The sequence below is a fragment of the Aulonocara stuartgranti genome (genome assembly GCF_965226115.1).
Source record: "Aulonocara stuartgranti genome assembly, chromosome: 18".
NCBI lineage: Eukaryota > Metazoa > Chordata > Actinopteri > Cichliformes > Cichlidae > Aulonocara > Aulonocara stuartgranti.
The window spans coordinates 15,417,180-15,443,578 of record NC_138954.1 but is presented as its reverse complement, the minus strand read 5'-3'; the positions used below and the strand labels follow the sequence as shown (position 1 = coordinate 15,443,578).

Below are 26,399 nucleotides of genomic sequence, written 5' to 3'. Positions count from 1 at the left end.
AGGCTTGTGCTGCACTGTGTGGCTCTCTTTGAATTTCTCGATGATGCTTCTCACTCTAGTTCATGACGCAGGAAATGCTGTGATAACTTTGTATATCAACTACTCTACTCAAGTCTAAACCGATTTCTTTTGTTTTGTGCATGATGCTTTCTCAAGCTCAAATCCTTCTATATTGTGTGCAAACTTTTAACTGGATTTTACAAGCTTTGACCATAACAATGTTAAAGCACACCGTTGCACAACAGTGGTTTGTGCTATGGCTCCATAAAGAGGTCAGTTTTTTAGGTGGCTAATAATGTTGACCCTGGTAATTTTTCATTGTTCTGAAATAATTCTGGTATTGTGTGCAAATAGAAATAATTTACACTTTCTAAAGAAAACTAATATGTTTAGAAATGCCTTGTTGATAGGCGAACATATTTTCACTACTTCTGGGAGTGTAAATTGATTTCCAGGTTCTGAACATTTATTTCTAAGGAATTTAATTGAGTACAAATAATAAAAAAGGATCTTGGTGTTTCACTCTTAGGCCTGCCCTCTAGAGAGTTGCATCTACCCACAGCACATTACAGACATCTGGAGAAGCTTCTTTTAATTGGCAGAAAGTTGGTTTTTACACAACTGAATCAAAGCTTCTCTGCCAAGTGTTAGCATTTGGTACCGGGGAATTTTTAATTTATCCACATGAAAAACTACATGCAACTATAAAAGGAAATGAGCTGTTTTTGAGGGTCTAGTCACTTTTTTATAGTATCTACCTTCAGGCCTGAGAAAAGGGCTTCTAGAAGAGAAGAACTATGGTGAATAATACCAAAGGTATTTTCTCTTCTGCCTTCACAAACACATGAACTTAACTAATATCCCATTCCTTATCCATAGAGTTTAATATGATGCCAGCCCACTCTGAAGCTGTAACAGCTTCAACTCTTCGAGGACATCTATCCACAAGCTTTACGAGTGTGTTTAAGCGAGTTTTGGACCATTCTTTCCGAAGCACATTTGTAAGGTGATGTTGGATGGGAAGGCCTGGCTTGCAGTGTCCGCTCTAATTCATCCCAAAGGTGTTCTGATGGGTCGAGGTCAGGATTCTGTGCAGGCCAGTCAAGTTCTGGCCACATCTTCATGGACCTTGCTTTGTGCACTGGTGTGTGGTCATGTTGGAACAGGAAGGGGTCATCCCCAAACTGTTTCCTACAATGTTTGTAGAAGCAGTCTGCACACCTAGGTGCTTGGTTTTATTCACTCATGATAGTAATTGGAACACCTGAATTAAATGATTTGGGTGGGTGAGTGAATACTTTTGGAAACATAGTGTAGATGTAGTAGACTACAAGGCATGGGACAAGATACCCCTTTTTATGTCTTCCTGTCATATTTAATTTTTTATTATCACTGTTACAACCATTATTATTATTATTATTGTTAATGTGTGTTTTCTATTCGTTATAATTGATTTGCTAACTATGTAGTACAGGGGTATCAAACATTAGGCCCAACACTGAACATGCTCCAAATTTCCCTTTTTAGCTCTAGACTAAAATATGCTGGTTGCTGCAAGCACCCGTCAAAAAACTCCACTAGATGGCATATTTAATTGGGTTATGGCCCAAAAAAAAAGCATACCCAGTACATGACAAGCGGACAGATGGCGCTATCGCTTCAGATATGCTGACTCATACGGTGCACGAAACCGATGGATTTTATCAAAACAAACAGAGCAAGGCCCCCATTCTATCAGCGCACAACGATCCCCGCACATAACACATGTCTGCACATTTAGAAAGTCCAGTTTCTACATGTATGAATAAAATTAGAAATGCACAAAGAAGGATAAAAAAAAAGTTTTCACCCTGCAGGAGTGTGAAGGCTGCAAAAACAATACAGCAGGTAGAAAAAGTTTATTGAAGATGTTACGAACATCTCGGAGTTTATGTAATTTTAGCACGCACTATCAGAGAAGTGGAGGCTTCAGCAGTCAGGAAAAAGAAAAAAAAACACATGTATTCCCGACAGCTCATTGGTCCAAATTTTCCCTGTGCTGCCACAATACTGCGCACACGTGACCTCGCTGTTTTCACCCAGTTTAACGCGTGTACTTAAAAAGACGGGCACCACCGTTCGCCAACACAAGCACGACCATCCCATCAGCACTCATGCCCGCGAGGTGAGACCGCTGCTGAGGGTGGGACTCGGACACCTGGAAGTGGACCATGGCGGCTGCCACGAGCAGCAACACATCCACAGCCACGCTTCAGATAAAGCACTCCAGTCTCGAGCATACGCGGAAACGCATCGACCCGAGGAGGAGGCAAGCGGCGCTGTCCTTTCTCAGCAACATTTCTCTGGATGGACGGCCCGTGCAGGACGATGCGGGTAGTCAGAGCGAAGGGGAAACCCCGCTGGAAGCTCGGACTAGACAGAGCCTGGTTTCTACGGAGCCCTCGGCGTACGGAGCCGCTGCTGCGGCGGCGGCCGCGGCGGCTGCAGCGGCGGCGGCCACCACCACAGCCACCCAGGCGCTCGCTTTAGCAAACCAGGCTCTCCACGCCAGCAGCAGGGCCAGTTTTGGGACGGGTCCCACTGCTCCCCCCGTCGGTACAGACGCGGAGGGCGACGCTTTTGTGCCCTCGACGTTCAGCTCGCCTTTCTCCGCGGTCCCAGCCTCGACTAGAGGGAGGCTGCAGACGTACACTCAGGGAATCCTACCTGCGACCTACTCCAGGCAAGTCTCCCAGAACTACTGCCCGGAGGGCGGACAGATAGAGCAGCAGAGGTCAAGGTAACTGTGTACACAACGGTTTTACTTCACTGTCTGAGCGCACAACGACCAAAGTTCACTTCTGCACTGCAGGATCGCCATAGACTGCTCATTAAACTGCACACGAAGTGCATCTCGCAGGCAAACCTTTCTTTTTCACTTCTAAAATCTCGCCAGCAGAATAGAATAGCCCTTTATTGGCATTGTACTTGTACAACGAGATTGTGGGTGCTCTACAGCAACTGTGCAGGAATGAAATATTAATAGTAGGCAGCAGGAATATATACACAATCAAGAGACTTATATATACAAAATAAGAGAAAGGCACACATTAGAGAACAAGTTGCAAAGTGTTTGCACACTCACTGTATGTTGCATATCTGTTAGTATTTCTAAAGCACCATGGCACTTTCCAAAATCAGTTTTATTGGGTATGTTGTGTTCCAGCAAGTTCTTAAGGAAATGTTAAGGATGATTAGCTTTCCAGACTTTCCTACATCAGTTGTTATTTATTATGTTATGATGGGGTGTCAAACATAAGCCCCAGGGGCCATATTCAACCAGGCAAGGACTCCAATTCGGTGTTGTAAATGACTTGTTGGCCCATGATCTTTGAAACATTTGTCAAACTTATCTCTCGTCAATGACATTGAGCAATTTTAGACCAGAAAGAACATTTCTGTTAGGGGGTTGAAGCTGCTGTCACTTTCTTGCAAAGTGACTTTTATACATCCTTTTATTTATGAATGGAAAACAATCAACGACACTAAGAATGTCTTTTTCAAAAGAGATGCAGTAGAAGTTGCAACAAATATCATGTAACAGTTATATAAAGATATTTTAAGCCATCAAAAAGCACTGGATTCATCGTAAGGTACAACACAGGTTATGTTCAATAACGCAGAGTCATAAAGATGCTTGCAAAACAGGTCAATTCTTTATCTCATATATAACCCCTTCAGAAATCCTGTTGACTGCAGACTGCTTATCAATAATAAACAGAGGTGTTAGACATAAGAACACACAGAAACACTGGAAATCACTTTTTGGGGCACCAGCCCCACTGCATGGGTCTTGAAAATATGAAGGAGATTATTTTTCTTAAGTTAAGCGTCCCTGATTTAGTAGTTTCTCATTGTTGTGTGACAAAAACGGAGGGGCGTCCAAATAAATGGACTCTTGGCAATTTTCTTGCAGGTTTCTTATGATCAGCTGTTTTCAAAAGATACTTGCACTTCTGAGAAATCAGTCTTTCCAACACAGCATGAGGAAAAAGTTCAGCTGTATGCTTTACTCCATGCAGGTGCCTGCAGGCTTATGACTCACTGATATGCACAGGGGATGGGGGGCAGATAGTTTTGATCACAAGTCCAGCAAACCATGGAGCTGTGCACCCTCGTTTCCCCCCGAGGAGAAAATCCAGCATCTTATTCAGTCTCTGTTTGTCTTTCTTACATAAACGTTCTTCGGCTCTTTGTCAAATTGTCCTCAGCTTATTTTTAGTGAGTGTCTTGACAAAACTTGGCACACACCTGCTGTCTACTTCATTTCTGTGTGACGCAAACATCCTGTAACTCTGCACTGCTGTCCAGCTCCACATGCAACAGGGGCTTGTTGTTTCACACGAGTGTCTTTTTATTTGCCTTCTTTGTCTACTTTATTTTCACACAAGGGGGAGAGTTTGGAGGTCTCCACCTCGAAGAGGGACGACTGTCAGTGCGGATCATCTTGTGGTTCTCTCACTGTCAGAACCTGCCGTCAGATCTTCTCTGTTCAGAGCCCCCTCGTCTTTTATCCAAATCCTCGCCTCCTGCTGAAGGGCGTGCCAGACTTCTCAGGAAGTTCTGCTTCACAGGGAAACGCTCATGAGCCTAGTTACTGCACTGAAATTGATTTGTCAAATCAACTTGTTTGGAATGTCTTATTCTCTACTTTTCTTTTTTGCTATATATTTAAATAGTGGGGGGGGAATGCATGACTGACATCATTACATCACTAACACATTTTAACTTGTTTAGCTTACAAGAGGCAGCATTATTGAACCAAACAACATATCTACTAATGAGAGTTGCTGTAATAATAAAAAAGAAGTGGTATTGGTTCATATGTTGTGCAGTATTCACTAGTATGAAAACTAACCTGTAGAACATGCAGATCTCTGTTAAGTTGATCAGGGTGTCATCACATAGTTTGTCCAGCAGAGGGCTTCAGCTCCTGTTTACTCTATGGTGTCTGTAGCACAGGTAGCAGAGTAGCATCAGAGCTCATCAATCAGTAGAAAGGGGAATCATCCCATATTTCACTCTCAACACGATATTGTTGCGAGCTAGCTGATTTAATATATTGCAGGAGATTAGCCCTCTTCTTAAAGTATAGTAGCATCACCAGAGTATTTACACACACAATATCGCTATGCATAATAGCACCATACTATGCTGTATTGTTGCCCCATCCCTAGTAGTGAAGCAGCGTCTTCACAGTAAGCTGCAGATTGATTTGTGACATTCATTGCTGATATCATATTTTTATTTTTTTTCACCTTTAAAACATTGGTATCCAGTATTGGTCAGGCTGCAGATCATTAGAAGCCAAACTTTTCAAATGTTAATCATTACACATCTTAAAGATTACGATAAGCTTTTGCTTTTAAATGCTGGTTTTAAATACTTGGAAGTCAGCTTGTACAAACCTGCCAGCTTTTCATATTTTGTGCTAATAAGCTCAGCACCCGAGAAATACTGAGTTCCAGCCACAGTGTTGCACATGTTGGATCCAGTTTCTGCTTTGCCATGTGATGTACCAGCGACCGGTTTGTGTTTTTTACCCCGCCTCTGCTGGGAGAGACTCCATCCCCCAAAGATCCTCAGCTGAATAAGCGGTTAAGAAAATGGATTTGATGCTTCTTATTCTGCTTTGCAAATACAGTCAGAATTTGTTAAAGCCTGACTTTACCCCCTGTTTTTGATATCCGCTCGAAGGACGCCCACATAAAATGAATTCTGATGTCGAGAAATATGCAACCTGCTGATTGAGCGCGGCCATATTCTACCAGCGTGCGGACAGACGAGCGCTCTGCACAGTGCCTGGTCTGTTTTCTGAGGGCAGCTGGTGGAAACGTGTACAGAGGTCCCTCGCCGGGAGAGGCAGGATGCCCGGGCTTTCTGAGGAGCAGCTCTGGCTCTCAGCTCTGTATTTTCTGTCCTCCACTTCCTCTCCCAGGGGAATCGGAGACACACTCTCCCCTCAGACTTTTTGGCCTTCAATCCTGCTTTCGTTGAGGAAGCCGAAGAGCCTCTGATGTGCCGCCAAAATAGACTTTCTGAGCCCAAAGCTGCTTCAGACAATATCCTCATCAGAATCTAATGCGTGGAAACGATAGCTAATTTCATATTCCACTCCTCAGCGTTCATCCATCAAGAATCAGCCAAGAGCTGTGCTTTAAATATATAATAGTGAGTACCATCTGGTGCTGTCTGCCTGAGGTGTAGAGCAATGTTCATTATATTGTTTCCCCTGTAAAACACAGGCAGGTTGAGTCTTATCACGTCCTGCGTGGGTTATATTCCCATCACTATTAGATTACCCAGAAACACGTACTTTAAAGTATTTTAACAGGCCTTTTTGCATGTGGAAGCAAAACTGTGGCTGGAAAACAAGCAGCACAAGCCACCGTAATGGCTCTCTGGAGTCTTGTGTGTTCGGGTCACATACTTCTGGTTATGGGGCCGATTGCTGTTCGCTGAGGTCATGGTTGGCATAATCTCAGGATTATATAAGAATGCCTCATTTTCCTTCCCTGAATCTTTCGGCGTCTGAGTCATGGATAAAAGGAAAGCTAAGAAAAGCCCCCAAAATTAACCAGGATCAGCCTGTGTGTGAAACGTGTTTTGAAAGTTATTTTGATGTAATTATTGTATTATTATTATTATTTTTTCTCTTGTTTCCTTTTTGCCCGTTCATTCCTCGCGTTTGTTGCTACATCCCGTTTGTACTCATTATACTTTTGAACCTTTCCGGACCAGACGGGCTGAACTCCCCAGAGTGCTATATTTTTATTTTTTTTATTTTTTTTATCACAGTAATCACATTTCCCTTTTTCCTGACTATATTTGTGTGAATAAGCCCACAACATTACATGTATTTTTCACTCAGCGACTCTGCAGGAAAATGGAAGACTGTGTCCTGTGGCAAGCTGCCAACAGGTCGTACGCGTGAAACCGTTTAATCTCCACATCTAAACAGTCAACTTGAGTTTTACGGCTTCATTGCTTAGCAGGATTGTCAATAGCATTCAAAAACATTTCTTTTTTATATTGCAGGAGCATGGTGTGCATTTGTAGTGAAAATAATTTTACACTGTGTCTGACTTCATTCAAGAAAAGGTGTTTAAATAAAATCACTTCCCAGGCAACAGTGGCAGGAGTTGCTTTCAGAGACTCTGCTGTTGATTTACGCGGACGCTTGTCTGACCCTTCTCACTGGGCCTAGTTAATGCCAGACTGGATGGAAACGGATTGCTCTAACCCTCCCTAGCAGGGTCTGAAGTGAATGAGTGGCCTGTCCCGTGTTATTGTTTCCAGGATTTGCACCAGCTTGGAAAACATCTTTTGCATTAAAAGCACGTGCTGCTGCTGATGTTCATGTAGAGACATTATTTCTCATTTAGCACACTCTTTGCAGAGTTTTAAGGGGGGTGGGGGGGTTCTTCCTGTTATAGTCCTACATGCATATGGAGCGGTTGGTAACTTGATTGATAGAATTTGGAAAGAAATGTAGCTCAGAAACTTTCAAGATAATGAAATGAAGCAGGTAACTTGCAGAGTTGTGGGCTTCTAATGCAATTCATTCACTGCAGCACCACACGGTCATAAAGAGAGACTGCCAAGAATGTAAGTTTGAAAGCTTGCCTGATTTATCTAACAAAGAAACCAACTCTATCCGTCCCAGTATTAAATTAGCTTTAGCTCCAATATACAGGGAGTGCAGAATTATTAGGAAAGTTGTATTTTTGAGGAATAATTTTATTATTGAACAACAACCATGTTCTCAATGAACCCAAAAAACTCATTAATATCAAAGCTGAATGTTTTTGGAAGTAGTTTTTAGTTTGTTTTTAGTTTTAGCTATTTTAGGGGGATATCTGTGTGTGCAGGTGACTATTACTGTGCATAATTATTAGGCAACTCAACAAAAAACAAATATATACCCATTTCAATGATTTATTTTTACCAGTGAAACCAATATAACATCTCCACATTCACAAATATACATCTCTGACATTCAAAAACAAAACAAAAACAAATCAGCGACCAATATAGCCAGCTTTCTTTGCAAGGACACTCAAAAGCCTGCCATCCATGGATTCTGTCAGTGTTTTGATCTGTTCACCATCAACATTGCGTGCAGCAGCAACCACAGCCTCCCAGACACTGTTCAGAGAGGTGTACTGTTTTCCCTCCTTGTAAATCTCACATTTGATGATGGACCACAGGTTCTCAATGGGGTTCAGATCAGGTGAACAAGGAGGCCATGTCATTAGTTTTTCTTCTTTTATACCCTTTCTTGCCAGCCACGCTGTGGAGTACTTGGACGCGTGTGATGGAGCATTGTCCTGCATGAAAATCATGTTTTTCTTGAAGGATGCAGACTTCTTCCTGTACCACTGCTTGAAGAAGGTGTCTTCCAGAAACTGGCAGTAGGACTGGGAGTTGAGCTTGACTCCATCCTCAACCCGAAAAGGCCCCACAAGCTCATCTTTGATGATACCAGCCCAAACCAGTACTCCACCTCCACCTTGCTGGCGTCTGAGTCGGACTGGATCTCTCTGCCCTTTACCAATCCAGCCACGGGCCCATCCATCTGGCCCATCAAGACTCACTCTCATTTCATCAGTCCATAAAACCTTAGAAAAACCAGTCTTGAGATATTTCTTGGCCCAGTCTTGACGTTTCAGCTTGTGTGTCTTGTTCAGTGGTGGTCGTCTTTCAGCCTTTCTTACCTTGGCCATGTCTCTGAGTATTGCACACCTTGTGCTTTTGGGCACTCCAGTGATGTTGCAGCTCTGAAATATGGCCAAACTGGTGGCAAGTGGCATCTTGGCAGCTGCACGCTTGACTTTTCTCAGTTCATGGGCAGTTATGTTGCGCCTTGGTTTTTCCACACGCTTCTTGCGACCCTGTTGACTATTTTGAATGAAACGCTTGATTGTTCGATGATCACGCTTCAGAAGCTTTGCAATTTTGAGACTGCTGCATCCCTCTGCAAGATATCTCACTATTTTTGACTTTTCTGAGCCTGTCAAGTCCTTCTTTTGGCCCATTTTGCCAAAGGAAAGGATGTTGCCTAATAATTATGCACACCTGATATAGGGTGTTGATGTCATTAGACCACACCCCTTCTCATTACAGAGATGCACATCACCTAATATGCTTAATTGGTAGTAGGCTTTCGAGCCTATACAGCTTGGAGTAAGACAACATGCATGAAGAGGATGATGTGGACAAAATACTCATTTGCCTAATAATTCTGCACTCCCTGTACATTGTCTTGGTGGAATGTGGATTCTATCTCCTCTCTTTACATCCATGTGGAAGAACAGTTACAGTAAAGAATAACTTTTTCAGTGGATTCATTAGCATGTGAGTAATACATGCAGATAAACTTGAAAAGCAAGTAAAACCTGTTTAAAGATTCATTTTGTGACTTTTTAAAATTTTTTCCTTCATGCAGGCTGTTAAAAACAACATGGAAATACCCTTAACATGGGTCTTATTGCTGGAAAACACTGGCGTATTTACACAACCAGGATACACTAGTAGTAGTGGAGGGCTTTTGGAGTCTGGTGTGTGTTTTCTGAGTTGCTAAAATGCTGCAGCTGCAAACAAAGAGGATAAAAGTGGTGAGCAAACCAAAATGGTAATTTGTCAGCCATAATGTCAAAACAAGGAGCTGGAAAAGCTTAAAGTGCTCTGCAACGCTGAAGAGGACTGTACTGTTAATTGACAATTCTCCATATAAAACGATCAACCTGTTTTGAATCTAAGAGCCTCATGCAGCATAAAGTAGTTTAATGAATGAAGCGATGTTCAGTAGAGAAGCCTTTACTTTCCTCCGTATCTGCACTCATAGATCCCAAATCACCCAGCCAGTCCATCCCTCAGGGTTATCACTGAAGGAGGATGATGTAAGACTGGCCATAAATCACATGACACCACTTGTCTGACCCTCACGGAGAGGTCAGGCCAAACCCTTTTATTATGGCCCTTTCAACTCACGCAAGCAGGAGACAGAGTTTGTGTCAGCTGCCCACAGGTCTGATCATTCTTATCATTTAGACTCCGATTTTACTGCTCATGTCTTTTATGAAGGCTTGATGTTTTCCCCTTCAGTTTATGATCATTAGGCCCATTATATTGAGTGCAGAAGGTTAGTCAGTACAAAGGCCTTAAGCTTTTTTTGTCTGCTCCAGTGGCCTGGCTTCTCATGTAAACACTCAGCTCACCCAGTCTCCTCTAGTATACACTGTTCACTCAGCCTGTGTTGGATCCTCGAGGACGGAGCTATTTTTTGTTCATTTGTCTGCACGCTCTGTCACTTATTAACCAGCCGCTTTACTTTACACTCTACCGTCTCTCCCTTTGGTCAGCTGAAACGCTCCGGCGGGTGTGAAGTGTGTCCGGTTGGACGTCTTCGGTTTGTCTTGATGCTGCAGCATCTTGCAGCGCTATAGCACGTCTTGATTTATGAGGAGAATTGGATGCTGCACAATTACAGGCTTTTTCCTGGCTCAGAATGGGCATTTGGGGGGAGCGTGCCTATGCACATAACCATTATCTGTCCTTGTACAGTAAAGTCAAAGTGTGTGCAACCTCTGTTTGACAGAAATGTTTGCATTTTTATGCTAATTCAGACAGTTTGCTCAAGCGATCCAAACCCCAATTAACACAGACTGCTTGCAAATTTCTCTCTGCAGGAAAAAGTCCTGCGTTGTATACAGTAGTAAGTATATTTACCCTCTGGCACTGTTACAGATTTGTCTTCTACGTCATGACAGATAACCCGCTGGGGAAATGTGTGAGCTTTTTCTTATCTGACCTCTAATACGTTAATTTCCACTCCTTTAAATGTAGACACTTTTTTTTTTTTTTTTTTTTGAAGGACATGTTGTTATTGTGGTGCTAAACGTGCAATTATAACCTAATTTTGGCACGGCTCAGACCTTCTTAGCTGTCACATGTGGGTTTGTTCTGAAACTGGCAGCTGATCATATAAAAGCGATCCAGCAGAATTAGACTGTTGAGTCGAGCAACTTAAGTGTGAAATAAAGGCCATCTGTGACCAAATGTGTTACACAAAGTGCTCGCAGAGCCAGCTCGTTATCCTCTCAGCAGCTCTGATCCTGGAAAATTCACTGTGATCCACGCAAGACTGAGTGGGGGGGGGGGCGATCATTGACCACACAGGGGCACAGTGGCGTTCGCTGATGACAGTTATAAGTCAACCATCCAAAACCGGTGTTTGCAAATTAATCTCAGAATTTATAGAAACTTAAAATTAAAGTTAAAATTGGAAACCACAGTTTAACCTTTGTTCCAGGCCACTGCTGACCACACGTATTGTTTTTAAACCTGGGTGTTAAACATTCAACCTTTTTGAGTACAGACTAAAAATATAACATTGACCCAGTGGAAAGAATTATTCAAAAGGTAGTTCCTCTTAAAGCTGACTGTTGAACTTGTGAAGTGTTGGTGTGATGTTGATATTTCTTCATATCCCGTAACATGTAACTTCCCCTCTATGTGCCCCCCCAGACGAAGGCTCATCTCTCAGCGCTCGTCGCTTGAAACTCTAGAGGACATTGAAGAAAATGCTCCTCTGCGCAGGTAAACGCTTTACATGTTCACACTGCTACTACAGTCCATGTGGAAAGGGGGGAAAAACACCTTCTTTCATTAAGCTTTTACATATTTGGACGTGTTTAAAAACAAAATCGTCACACATTCATTTAATGAAGACATATTCAACATGCAGAAGCATAGTGTGAAAAACTACGTGCACAGCTGCATCAGGTAGAAACGTTAGCAGCAATATCTTGATGTAATATTTTTCTGTATGACTTCATCAGTCTCTTCAAAATTTTAGAGGAAGTTTAGTCGATTTCATTCATTCATTTATGCACAGGTCCCTCCACAGCGTTTTAATCAGGTTGAGGTCTGGTCTCTGACTGGGCCGTTGCAACACCTTGATTCCTTTTTTTTTTTTTTTTACCTCAGTGGTTGAAAGTTACCCAGATCCTCTGATTGCAAAAACCACTCAAATCATCACCCCTCTGCCAAACATCTCAGCTTTGGTCTCGTCTGTCCAAAGGCTTTGCAAGAAGACATTGATTTAACACACACCCCAATGCCCCAGACATGCAAACTGCCAAAATGACTGCCTTTATAGAGGCATTTACTCACATTTACTCATGATTAATAAAACAAATGTATTTGATTAACACAACCTGGATGCTTCTTTCTCTCTTAATTCTTATGGCACTTAGCTTTTCCCACACTGCTTCTGCATATTAGTTTTTCTTAACTAAACAAGGACTATGTGTTTTCTGAGGCTGTATGTAGCTTATTTTAAGGTCTGGTATGTAGAGGTGGGCAGATCAATTCAAATATTGATTAGTATAAGTATGCTGGTATTGGATTGATAATGGCACGATAAGATCGATACTTTGTTTCTATCCTCTGAGTTCAGAATGTAGCTCACTGAATTTAGTTAAATAATTTGCTTTTTTGGAAACGGACACTTTTACATCCCTGGTCTCCAAAAACCTCGCTTCAAATACACGAAAAGCTGAAGTTAAAAAAAAAAAAAGTAAAAATCACAGAGATTTAGCCGTCCATTAAAATATGTTCACAATTTGCAAATTGATGGTGATCATCTCAGCAACCATGACACACTGCTATCGCCTACATAAGGTGCTTTTGTAGGTCAAAAGTATCTATGTCAGTGTTGGTATCGACATTACTGGCTCTGTATTTACCTTGTTTGATACAAACATTTTTGCAGTATTGCACAGTATTACTTAGGGCTGTTCGATATAACGATATATATCGGATGACGATATAAAAACATTTATCGTTTCATTTACGCTATTGTTTGTTTCGTGGTGTCGCAAAATAAACTGTTTACGGCAATATTTTTTTCACCGTTTTGATGGTCACTGTAGTGGCTATATTAATTTCTTAAAGTTCTCTCTTTCTCTTATATTTAATATAACCACACTACAGATGGACAAGCGCCTGTTTTTATGCGTTGTCGTTAGCAACAACGACGGTAAAACCATCGTGTCTGCTTATTTATGTTCCACATAAACCTTTCACAATAAAGCTCAATATCCTGTTGAGACTTTTCAAAATAAACTGAATCACATGACAGAGCAGATTATTTACTGATGAGAAGTAAAAAAGATCCGCCAGGTGCTAAAAAAATAAACCTTAGACTCAAACGTTAGAGCAGGCGTTTCCCCGCAGCACGCCGTGTAATAAATGCTCACAAAGAAAATGGCGGCCTTTACAACTTATGTCTAAAAATGTATAGTTTCATACATCGGTTAAAACACTCGACTCCAGCTACATGATGCGCAGCTGGAAACACTTCCCACAAGTCGAGATTCACAGAATTTACAGAAAATGTTACATTTTTGTGATTTATATCGTTATCGGACGATAGAATTCTTATATCGGGATATGAGATTTTGGTCATATCGCACAGCCCTAGTATTACTGGTAAGGATTATATGATTTTATTTTTTAAAAAAAAATGTATAATGTACCAATATGTAAAACCTTAAAGCTAAAAAAAGGTTTGCTTTCTTTTTACCATTCCTGTGTATTTCTGTGTCTCAACATGAGTCACTTAGCACAGTGTCGTGCGCCCCACTTGGGGGGAACTGTCTGTTTCTAAGTTTTTTGTTTGTTTTACATTTCAGATGCCGAACCCTATCGGGTTCACCCCGACCAAAGAGCTTCAAGAAGGTTCACTTCGTAAAGAACATGAGGCAACACGATATGCGCAATGGAAGGTATGAAGCCAAACATCGCCTCCCCGCAGTCGATACAAGTCCTCACTGAATAATGGCCCCAGTCAATGAACTGCAGTATGGATGTTTCTCACATTACAAGCCACATCGCAGACAAGCAGGCCAGGCCCCGGCCACAGTTTCAGCTTATAGATAGATGCAACTGCCAATCCTGCACGTGCAGAAGAATCTGATGAATTTTGATGTTAATCTTTATTTGATCACTGTCACAAATTCTGTAATCACGCCACAAATCACTCGCTACTAAATTATAAGATGACTGTGCTGTAGCATGAATGCAGCACGCAAATCTTTAAATGCAAACAAATTTTGGCAGAAATGTTCTGATGTTGAAGTTGAGGTCAACGTATCTAGGGAGCGTGTCTGTGTAATACTGACGGGGTGACTCTTATTATCACTGCCACTTCGTTTGGATTTAGACGAGAGTTCAGTTAGCTTTTATTTATCGGTGATTTGCGTGGCACAATCGTGCTCTGGTGATTTTCAATTGTCTCAAAGTGTAGCTCTATGAGTTAGTCTTCACTTATTTTATCCAACATTTGGATAACATTGCAGTGTACCACCTCTGAAATTATTATCCAGTTTTCAGCTGATGTTGAAAGACTCAGCTTTTTGAGACCCTTGTGTGGAGTTTGTTTCCTGATGCTGATTTGTAGTAATAAGGTTCACCACGTGTCTGCGAGCCCGAGTTAGGAAGCTGGAATTATGAGGTTGTTGTAGTTAAAGTCAGAGCCGTTCTGCTCGCTGTGCTGTTGACCTCAGGTCATCGGGAAATGGGCTCTGATTGGATGCCTTAGTTATTAAAAATAAGGTCTTGTAACAAACGCATCACTGTTACACACAAACTGAGTGTATGTGCCAAACTGCAAGAAACTCAGAATAACACACCAAGAATGTTCAGTTCATTCTGTTACTGCAAACTATTACCAAGTGTAACCTGTGCATCTTGTCCGATAGATGTTGATTAGCTTGTTTGCCATTTTTGTTTTTGTAGGATAGTCCTTATCAGTGGCAGAAGATCCTTCTATAGTGTATTTTCTGTCCTGCCCTATCGAGATTGTAGCCAAGCGGGGTATGTATCCTACGGCATGCCGAACGTCGTAACGTCCTCCAACCTGTGCTTCCTCTTTCCCTTTGTTTTCCTCATCCCTCTTGTTTTGGTGGATGCATTTTTATCTTAATAGGTTAATAAAAATTTTTTTTTTTTTTAAAGTAATCTAACAAGGACTTTAAGACTTAGATTGTCGCCTAATGCTTGTTGCTTGTGATACTTTTCCCGTGGTGGCTCTTGGGCACTCATCCTTCTTTGTTCAAGTCAACCCATTCTTGTCTGTTGCAGCTGTTGCTGGCTTCGCTATTCAGCATTTAATATGAACCTTACCTGGTTATTAGAAATAGACGTTTTCGGTGTGTAGTCAACTGATTTTAATTCTCCACTGTGCTGACAGACTAGGATTTCTATTGTCTGCACACTTATAACATGTTATTAACCACTTCTTTTTTAACTGCCAGGGTTTACATGTCTTAGCGGCGTAGATCTTATCTATAGATAATTTTTCCTGCTTTTCTTTTAAAGCAACATGAGCCCTGTGTTGGGGAGTTTAGCTGTTGTATGGCCTTACTTCTGACGCCCCCCCCCCCCAAAAAAAAAGGTGTGTTTTGGAGGAAGTGAAAGAGAAAGGGCGACAGATAAACACCAGAGGAAACAATGCACAGAAAGAAAAGCAACACACCACGGCTTAGTGAAGAGCGGGGAATTTCCTAAGCCAGCCAATCAGTGCAAGGTCAAGGGTTAATAAACCTCCCGGGGCTCTCCGATAAGCATGTTTCACTGCTCCTTCACGCTAATCGCCCATTTCCAGCTCGACTTTGGCTGGGACAGCCAAAACTCAAAAATATTTTATTAGACAACTTGTTACTTAAATTATTTATTTATTTTCAGAGTACATTCAGCAGACTGGTATGCCTTGCACCTTGAGTAATTTTGCAAATTTTCAATACAGAAGTTAAATACATGGTTAAATCTGCAGCTCAAAGTCCAGCTCGGACTTTCGTAAACTAAGAAGGTGGAATGCAGCAGGCTTCAGGCGGTTAAACCTCAGGCTGTGGGTCATCACTGTCTTTTCATGGGCTAATTCTTTGAGTTCAAACACTCCCGTGTAGACTTTGCATGTTTCCTCTTTAGCAGCGCTGGATTCCGATGTTTCTCTGGCACGTTAAGGAACACTTCTGGCATCGGAGTGGAAAAAATTACATGGATCGAATGCGGGATGAATTTCCTCACAGGGATATTTGAAGTTAAAAAAAAAAGACTTTGGAATATAATTGGAAGCAGTCACCCTCGACTGTTCGTGTGAACTATGAAGTATTTGTAATGGGGTCAAAGTTGTTTAAGCTGTGGTTATTTTTACTTTCTTGACGCTGAATTTCGAAGCATGCGTGACGAACACTTTGCAAGAATTTCACCAATACTAACATACAGATGTTTGGCGCCAGTGATTCCTATTCGTGCATGCTGCTGAGCAGCTTTTCCTGTCATTTCCTTTCATTTCTCTGTATTCTCAACCAAATGAAGCAAAACCTTTTTATTTTCTGGATGGCTTCATAGAAAAGCGCTCTCCCTAGAAAGCTTCCCATCTCTTCTTTTCCCCCCTTTCTTCTTTGATTTTCACTGTTCTGTAAGAGGTCCACTGCCTGGGGATCTCCGTGTCTACGATGCATCTGTCATCATCGTGTCCTGCCGTGCCTGTCTGCCAGATAACGCTGTTTTCATGAAAGCCGATTGGCCCCACATGTCAACAAAACACTGGCATAGTCATGTGAGGAACCGCCGTGTCGTTAACGCTTTGTGTATGAACGACATTTTAAAGAGAATGCAAGACAAAGGAAAGGAAAGATAAGGGGGCCGCAGAAAAACAAGACTGTGTAGAGCCTGTACTTTCTGCCGCCGCTGTGAAATGTTGCAACAGTACAAATATTGAGATAAGGCTAAAGTTAATGTAACACAAACACAGGTGGAAATTTATCTGTCAGCAAACAGGCCACATTTTAATAGCTGTGGACCCAAGGAAAAATGGGAGAACATGAATATCAGCTCCTGCTTAGAGCATTTTAATTTTCTACCAACCTTTTAATCACAAATCGCTGGAAAGACTTAGCCTTCAGCTTACCATCAGTGTTATCGGTTATTCTTTGTGGCAGACTGCAGGCATGTAATCTTCTCTGTCACTGTACACAATTTAAATTAGCTTTTACTGACAGCGACCTAAAAATATCGCATCAAGTTAAATCTTAGCAGTAAACAGTGTTTACTTTAATTATGGTATATTTGATTTGGGCCATGTGTCGGTCAAGCTCCACCGACACACTTCCCTCTTTGGCCATCTGTTTTCTGCTTCAGGAGAGCTTTTGACCTACAAATCTCCCACAGCAGTATGGCATTTCAGGCAGCAGCTGAGTTTGAAGAGGCTTGCCTGCTAGAACGAAACCGTACTCTACTCCGTCCTGCCTCCCAAGGGCGCACTTTATTACTGATTGCCCCGAGATGCACCCAAAGACACGAGCAGTTACAGAAACTAGGCCAGCTGATGAGCTCAGATCGATGCAGGACCCAAATCTGTGAAATGGAGAGTGTGTAAGTGAAGAGGTGAGCTAGAACAGGCCTCTGAAAGATTGCTAAGGAAAAGGAGTTTAAAGAAGCTGCAGGAAAACTTTGTATCAGGAAAGATGTGTTTTTAAAAAAAAAAAGTCTTGTTCTCGTTAGGGATGCAAAGCTGGAAGGAGGGCGTCAGCGGCATCCTTCAGGAGGCGCCAGGGAGATGGTGATTGGGCTGGAGGGAGTGGAGTTGGGAGCAGATGGAAAGGTGAGAAACCAGCAAATATGTGTATGTGTGGTGGATCAATATAGACTGGTGTGTTTACTGGGACACTTCACTGGATACTTGATACAGAAGTCTTAAACCACCACTCATTTCTTTATATCTTGTTTCCAAAAGTCAGACTTTGGTATAACTTTTAAAGCTTTTTTTCTTTTTTAAAGTTTGTCTTTGATAAAAAGGCACCTAACTCGAGGGTGTCATCGACAAATACCCAACAACTTTGCAAAGTATCTTTAGGAACTTTGTTACAAGTGCCTTACTTTTTACAAAACATATAAATTGTTCTCACTTCGTTATTTGAATCTACAAGAAAGCCAAAGATAACACAGCATAAAACAGGATTTTTACACCAACAAGGGGATTTCAAAAGAGCTATTAGCCAGAAACTCAAAGACAGGTGGAAAATAAAAGAAGTGGCTGACCTAAAACAAGGACAATATCTGAAAAGCATGGCCTGAAGAAATGAGTAAAAATGCAGTCTAGAGCTACATCTGTCCTTTCAGTTGATCCATATACTATTTGCTAAAATTGTGTCAGTGTTTGCATCAAGCCATTTTTAGGGAAAGGAAACTGGGAGAAAGGGGCAAAATGCACAAGAACTGGACTGAAGGTCATCTGCAACAGGTCTTATGGAGTTATTAATCCATTTTTTTAAATTATTTTTTTTGTTTAAATCGTCATCTTTATGTACAAAGGTCAGGACCGAGGTATAACAGTGAGTGTCTACAGCTGTCTGTAAAATATGGTGGAGGCTCTGTCATGGTTTGAGTCTGCATTTCAGCCAGTGGTGTTTGAGATCTTATCAAAACTGATGGAATTATGAATGCATGAAGTGCAGTCAGATTTTGGTCGTGGCCTCTCCAGAGCCAGAACGTCAACATTTTTGAATCAGTGTGTGATCGTCTCAACAGAGATTGTTAGCCAACATCCAAAGAAGAGCTTTGAATGTCCTTATAGAGGTCTGGAGAACTGTACATATGTTTTAGCAAAGATTTCTCATTTTTCCAGCAAATTATAAAGAAATGAGGGACTTGTGCACATTATTGCACATACAGAAAGGCCAAAAATGGTTAAGGTTGGCTAAAAATGGCACATTAGCATCGTAATAGTTCAGAAGTGTTGTACTGTTGATGGACGTTAGCTAGCAAACTAGCTTGCTAGTTGCTACAGAAGGTAGAATTTTATAAAAGTTTCTTCTCGCACAAATTACTTCCATTTAAATATTAATGTTGGTTATAAACATTGTTTAGTTTTCATAAATGAGGAAAATGAAGTGAAAGGCTTTTATTTTTTAGTGCTTAGCGAGATGATTTTTTTTTTTTTTTTTCAGAACCCTGTGCAATGAGCCTTTTTTTTTTTTTTTTTTGGCACTATTTTGCTGTCAGGGGAGTCCAAACGCCCCATGTGCAATTAAGCACATTAATAACAACTGCATTCCTTTTAGCCAAGTCAGTTCCAGTCTCTTGTTATTGTGTGTGATGTCTCATGGGTACGTTATACTGGGACACTGTTAGTGCTAATACTTATTTGTGGTCCTCTTGTGCTGGAAAACGGATCTGATAACATTAATAGGTTGAACGGGTTTAACATCAGAGCGAGCAAGTCTTTTTTTTTTTTTTTTTTTTTGGCTCTACTGAATAGACATAATAATTTGTATCTGTGTTTGCAGACTGTGTCGTACACCCAGTTCCTTTATCCCACTTATGTGCTGGGTGGCCGAAGAAACACAATCGACTCCACCTCGTCCTTCTCTCAGTCTCGCAACGCAAGCCACCGCAGCCTCAGCTTGGCCCGAGCCAACAGCAACCAGAGCAGCTTAGACACAGGTTGGTTTGCAGGCTTTACCTTTTCATCGTTTACTACAGTTGGGTCCACGTGTTTGGACAATGAGGGCTTGTTGTTTTTGTTTTTTTTGTTGGGTTTTTTTTTTGGCAATTTTGTCTCTGTACACCACATCAGTTTATTTTAAATCAAGATGTGATTGAAGTACAAACATTAAGCTTTAATTCATAGGGTATAACAAAAGCCTTGCACATCTTTCAGAGGCACAAAATTAATTGGACAGCTCACTGATGAGCATTTCTAGGCCAGGTGAGACCCTGTTATTCACGACAAACTGATTAGATAAAACGTCTGGAGCTGAGAGGCCGTAATTAGGCTAAAAAAATCTGTCTCATTCTTAAAAAGAAGCATTTCACCATCCAGATCAGCAACAGCTATTGGTTACACATAAAAACAGGAAGGACAAGTTAGACTTTGTCAGAGAGCATCTAAACAAACTTAAAAGAGCCCGTACAATCCAAAAGAAAAATCTTGAAAGCAAGATTTCCTCATATCAGAATAGTGTACAAAATAATAATGATAATAATAATAATTATATTCAAATAAAGTGAAAAGAAACAGTCTGTGATTCAACCACATTACCTGCTAAATGTGCTACAGGAGGTGTTGTGTTGTGGGCTTGTATGGTTGCCAGTGCAACTGGGCCACTAGTGTTTGTTTATGATGTGAGCGCTGATAGCAGGCTGGACTGTGACGTGGCCAGGGCTATGCTCTCTGCTCAGATTCAGCCAAACGCTGCAGAACTGATGAGACGACGCTTCTCGGTACAAGTGGATAAGGATCAGTCAGTCACCTGATTGTTTGAGCCTCTGAACATGGGGGACTACAAATAAAAATGGCTGTTAATTCCTAAACATTTATAACTTTATTTTATTTGCTTTGTTTATATGTAGAAAAACAATGAGTTGGAGCAAATCTGCCTCTTCTAATAATTTAAGTTACTTTAATTTAAGTAATTTCTTCACTTTGTATGGCAACTATTTCTCCCAGTCTGGTATTCTTCTTCCATTTTCAGTCTGTATTTGAGTCTTTCAACCATAATCGCTCGTTGTCTATAGCTCGGTGTAATTCCTAAACATTTAATGCCAAATATTTTGGGTAAAGTTGTCGAATTAAAGCTCAAAGTCCACATGTCAGTCACACCATGATTATTTGATCTTAAAATGCTCTGTGTTGGTGTACAAATAGAAGAATGGTCTCACTGTCCGAGCACTTTTGGCCCTAACTGTATATTTTTATTGAAAAAGGAAATGCATGAAATTCTAAATCTGACTCAACCTTCGTTGTCTGCGTGGAAATGGCAGGGAATGATTTCGGGGACTTTCGCGAGTACGACCCTAATCTGCTGGATGACCCACAATGGCCTTGTGGTAAACACAAGAGAGTCCTCATCTTCCCCTCCTACATGGTGAGAAAATACTAATCTAATACATCACAATCACAACAGCAGCAGCAACTGCTGCCTCGTAGCCTCTTGAGAGCAGAAAGGAATGGTGGTTTTTATCCGCAGCTTCATTTGCTTTGAGATGTTTTGTTGAAATGTTCTGAAATATCTCACTGGTATTTTTTATTTAATTTTTTTTTTTTTTATCATGCTGGGCTTCTGTGCTCAGTTTTCCCACCACAACAGAGAACAATAAAACCAGAAATATTTGTCTAAGGGTTCCTTCACCAAAAATAAAAAATCCTCAGTTTTATCTGCTTATTTAGTCTTTATCAGCAAGGTCACTGGATGAGACGCTCTCCCACCGCTTTGGGCCTGAAACGATGCAGATACTTTATCTCTGTGTAGTTGGCAGTAGCTATTAAAGAGCTACTGTGGCTCTCCCTCAACACTAATCATTCTTTTTACTTTTCCGGAAAAGCGCGGATGTTTTACTTTGGTTTGAAAAGCGAGGGAAAAAACAAAACGGCCCGATTCCCTCCTCATTCTTTCCAGGGTTCAGTTTTCGCTGTGGAGACTGGCAGAATGCACAACGAGTACTGACATAGTTGAAATGTTAGTCAAGGCCAGGGTTTTTTTGTCCTCTCTTCCTCCAATTACTCTTGACAACAATAGCTATTGTGTTTACTACCGCAATGGAAGCAGTGAATTCTCAGCACTTCAGGAATTGGACACAGGCTGCTTGGGAGACCTGACTCTCAAGCTTTCAGGTTCAAACCAGGGGATAAAATTATCTGTGCATATTGAAAGTCTTCTTTGTATTTCTGGCGACGTTGCATAGTAAATGGGTTGCACCCAAGGAAGGTTCCCTATTTGGTCCTATCAGCTCTCAAACTACAAATTCACCATCCCAGAGCAACAAAAGCAATTTTTTTTGTGGACCTTTAATCCTGGGATTAATAGACAGGCCTCGACGGGGATCTAACTCCTAGCCCAAACTCACACCCACACATTAAGCTCTCCCAGTGTGACTCAGTGCTTGTTATGGTATGCTTTGAGTATGATGTGGCTAAGGATTGTTTAACAGACATTAGAAAGGCAAGTTAAAAAAAAAAATCTATAAACCATATAAAACTGAAAACTAAGATTAAAATAATGCTAAAATAAGATGGAAAGATACAGAGAAACTGAAAATCCTGCTTTTAGCAGCAGAACCATCTGTGTGGGATTGAGTGCTAAATAGTTTGTGGCCGTCATGATGAATTAAAATTTGGCCAAAGGCATCAGTTTATCTTGTTACTGTCTTTTAATGCTACTTTTTGTGACACGGAGCAATTTTAAAAAAATTTACAGTCTTGGTTTTAAAAAACAACAACAAACAAACCCAAAAACAAACAAACCACACACTCTTTCATCATTTCTATGGTTTTATGTGTCAGGACATAATAAAAAAATTAATCTGGTCTCTACTAGGTTCCAAAATCATTTCATATGCAACCTCAGAAGAACAACATATTATATAATGTCATTATTTATTTAACGAAGGCAAAGTCAAAATGCAGAAGCAGTGTGTGAAAAATTAAATACACCCTCACTGCTTCCATAGGAATTAAGAGGGAAAGTAGCAGCCAGGTGGTGAACAAGTTTAGCTTGTTTAGAAGACTTACCAGTCATGCCAGGAGAAAATGGACGAGACATAATTGGAAATTTTTGTGGTTGTTTTATTTGTTTTACCGTGGTGCTGTGCATTGTGGCCACACACTTACTGCCAACTGTCAGGCACGGTGGTGGCGCGGTGATGATTTGGGCTGTAGGACAAATTGGGTCATGCAACAGGACAGTGATGCCAAGCACAGCAGCAAACCTACAACAGCATGAGTGAAACAGAAAACAAAGTATTGCACCCACTCAAAGTCCAGACCTCAATCCATCTGAAATACTGCTGCAGGACCTTGAGAGAGCTGCGCATAAACGAAAGGCCACAATCCTCAATGAACTGCAGCAACATCATAAAGACGAGTGGGCCAAAGGTCTTTCACAACTTTCCAGAGAAAGCAGTTACTTCAAGTTATTGCTGCTATGCAACTACAGCTTTACACACAGCTGCTCCTGCTTTTAGTTTTTTATTTTTCTTCAAATAAATATTGACACAGTATAATGTATCATGTGTGAAGTGTTAGGATTAATTACTCGATTGAAAGTGTGGTCCTTTTGACACCACCTCTGGTTTTCTTTTCCAGACTACGGTCATCGAATACGTGAAACCCTCTGACCTCAAAAAGGACATGAACGAAACCTTCAAGGAAAAATTCCCACACATAAAGCTGACACTCAGCAAAATAAGGAGGTAAAACAAACACCACACAGAATATATTCACCTTAACAGAAGCTCTTTTGTTTTCTTTACCAACTTCTTTCTCTTCATTTTTCCTTCCTTGTTCTTTTTTTTTTTTTTTTTTTTTTTTTTTTTTAACTCTGTGCAGCTTGAAAAGGGAGATAAGAAAACTGGCTCAGGATGAGTGTGGCTTTGAGGAACCGACGGTGGCCATGGCTTTCGTCTACTTTGAAAAACTCGTTCTCCAAGGCAAACTAAACAAGCAGAACCGTAAACTCTGCGCTGGAGCTTGTGTCCTGCTGGCAGCCAAGATCGGGGGTGATCTGAAGAAACAGGAGGTCAAACTTCTTATAGATGTAAGCTTCCTCATGCACACATCCAACCCTTCCCCATCCAACCCCAATGTTTAATTACAGTACAAGAGATTAAAGGGTCAGTTCACTCTGATCAAAGGGAGAGGGCTTTCTTTCCAAATATTTGAGCATCATTTTTCACTGCTCTCAGTGACAGAGTCCACTGGGCTGGGTGTGGGTAGCTGATGAGGCAAAATCGACCCCTCAGGGTTCAAGTGTAACTTTAAACAGCCTACACAACATAACATAATGGAATAAAATCATCTGTAATAAGCCGTCTACAAGATAAAGTGTTTCAAAAACTTACTAATATTTAATTGACCTGAAAAAAAAAATAGTGAGAACAGGGCCTGAAGCTCGAATCTCTAAATAGGAGAGCTTTTTGTTTTTTTCCCCCCTACAGGGTAACACATTGCTAGTCTCTTCAATGCTTTAACAACAGCTTTATTTAACTGGGAATCCAAGGGAATTAGTGTTGAACCCTTAACCTCTGGTTGGGTGTGGTGAGATATGTGCTGAGTTGCACCTGGCAACCTGGTACCTGGATGCACACCCCACCCAGTTCCCCAGGGTCCTAAAGTCCACCCTCACATTACCACAGCGGCATAATAAAAGCAAACCTTTTAAATATTTTTAGTTTTCAATGTGTTTAATCTCCAAAAAGTGCAGTTTCAGGTTTTCAATTTCAAGTGAATAAAAGAAGTGCATCGTATGATTATGAGAGAAGGAAATATTTAATATATAAAGCCCTGTTAGAGTAGCAAATGCTCCACTTTTTGTGACCATTTGTTGGCTTCTTGCACACGGCAACTAAATATAAAGCCGTCACTTTCACACTTCTGAGCCAAGTGTGCTGTGAGCAGTGCAGGGCCAGGTGTTACGACATCCAGGGTTAAAAATAAATAAATCTCAATAAGAAGATTATGAGTCGAAGCATTTTTTTTTTTCCTCTCACACGGACTTGCTTTATTTTTCTGCCAGAAACTGGAGGAAAGGTTCAGAGTGAACCGCAGAGAGCTGATAGCCTTCGAGTTCCCCGTGTTGGTGGCGCTGGAGTTTAATCTGCACCTGCCAGAGCACGAGATCATGCCTCACTACAGACGCCTCCTGCAGACCTCCTAGCATTAGTGATCCATCAGGAGGACGACCGCCAGGTTCTCCTTCTGATCTCCCAGCTTTCCACATTTACCACAGTATCCATCCTCTTCTCTCCTCGTCTCTGTTTGATCACTTCAAGGTACCTCTGGCTGTTGGCGAGCCATAGCCACTGATCACTACAGACAGCCCGCTCCTTCCCCTCGTTGGACCGACATCAGCCAAAGGGACACGTGTTTTTAAACACTGTTTGACTTCTGCATTCGGCATCACTACATGGACTGAAAGAAAAGGGTTCAACCGTCTGGAAGCAAGCTGGTTTTTCTAGTTTGCATCTCTCACATCGCATCCTTCATCATTTTGTATTCTTAGTCCTCATGTTGACACGAGGCTCTTTTTAAAAAAACAACTGAATCTGATAGTGATCTTTGTCAGTTAAAACAATCCGTGATTGTAACAATTTGATCCTTTCTTTAATCTTTTTGTAAACTTTTTATGATTGGTTGCCTCATGAGCTGCATACAATTTAAACAGAAGCCTTTTAAGAGGCTGGTTTTGTGGCTGGACTGTTATTCCTCAGCGTGAATCATGTTTTCATTAAAAGTGCACTTTTTTTGAAGAAGACACTGGGGCAGGGTGACGGTTTTTCAGACTTTTAACAAGCTTGAGAACTAACCCTGAAGTAGCCCCTGCTGAAAAGTATGCGGTCTTCGTAAGCACCGTACAGAAGACATTGGAACGGACTGTTCAGTTTTTATTTTCTCTCTCTCTTATGGTTTATTCACAGTTTTCCAACCACAGTCTGCATGAAAAGTAGTGATTCTTTGTACGCAGGTACCTGCCGAGAAGTTTTGACTTCCTGTTTTTCACTGAAGTGTTCCATTCATTTTTCTACCACAGTCTTTTATCAGAGTTGAATTTTCTGTGCTCTATGTTAGAGTGTATCGCTAGCACGTTTACAGTGCTTTAACAGATGCTTGTTCTGAGGACACGCTATTGACCAGTGATCAGTATCAGCAGGATGCTCGGGTGCCGAGAGGACATGCCAGTAACTATAAGTGTGTTTGAGCCCCTACAGGCTGCAGAGATGCATCTCTTTAGCTGACCCTGACCTCTGACCTTTCTCTGATCTCTGCAGAGGGGAAAAATCCAGGCAAAATCTCACGTGGGATCTAGTCATAGATCAAACATTTACGTATACCTTGAATCATCATTTGATTTGAAATCCACAATGTTTTTTATTAAAAAACAAAAAGTACTGAACATCTTGACCGGCGCGACCACTTAAAGGTGATTCATTCCATTTTTCTGGCATGTCACTTTCACAACTTGATCTTTTGCTTCCTACCTTGCACTTGTCTCGCACACTACCAGTGTTCCACTGAATCAGAAGCTGAGGCGACAGAGAAAGATGGTATTTGATGCTACTCAGAGGATTATGAGCTGAAATGATCACGAGACGAAACCAAACCGCTTTTGATTGTCTTGATTCAAAGTTGGGTAAAAATGCTGAGCTTATGTTTGTTTGTAAGCCCAAAGATGTTGTTGTAAGATGCACACTAAAGTGTGTGTGTGTGTGTGTGTGTGTGTGTGTGTGTGTGTGTGTGTGTGTGTGTGTGTGTATAAATAAATTGCTTTGCTTGTTCAGTTGAAACAGAAAAA

At 41.2% G+C, this 26,399-nt stretch overlaps 1 protein-coding gene across 3 annotated transcripts; it reads left to right on the top strand.

Annotated features, from left to right (window-relative positions):
• The first annotated feature begins 2,041 nt into the window (after positions 1-2,041).
• Positions 2,042-26,399, top strand: cables1 (Cdk5 and Abl enzyme substrate 1). Of its 3 annotated transcripts, none has more exons than XM_082513724.1 (10): positions 2,043-2,722; positions 11,569-11,640; positions 13,740-13,832; positions 14,845-14,922; positions 17,614-17,713; positions 19,398-19,554; positions 20,875-20,978; positions 23,195-23,301; positions 23,438-23,645; positions 24,624-26,399. In XM_082513724.1, the coding sequence occupies exons 1-10, from the start codon at positions 2,211-2,213 to the stop codon at positions 24,762-24,764; spliced, it is 1,572 nt and encodes a 523-aa protein (XP_082369850.1). In that variant the 5' UTR covers positions 2,043-2,210; the 3' UTR covers positions 24,765-26,399. The 3 variants fall into 3 exon arrangements, with proteins under 3 accessions (XP_082369851.1, XP_082369850.1, XP_082369849.1); XM_082513723.1 differs by having other exon boundaries at positions 2,043-2,779; XM_082513725.1 differs by lacking the exon at positions 14,845-14,922 and having other exon boundaries at positions 2,042-2,779.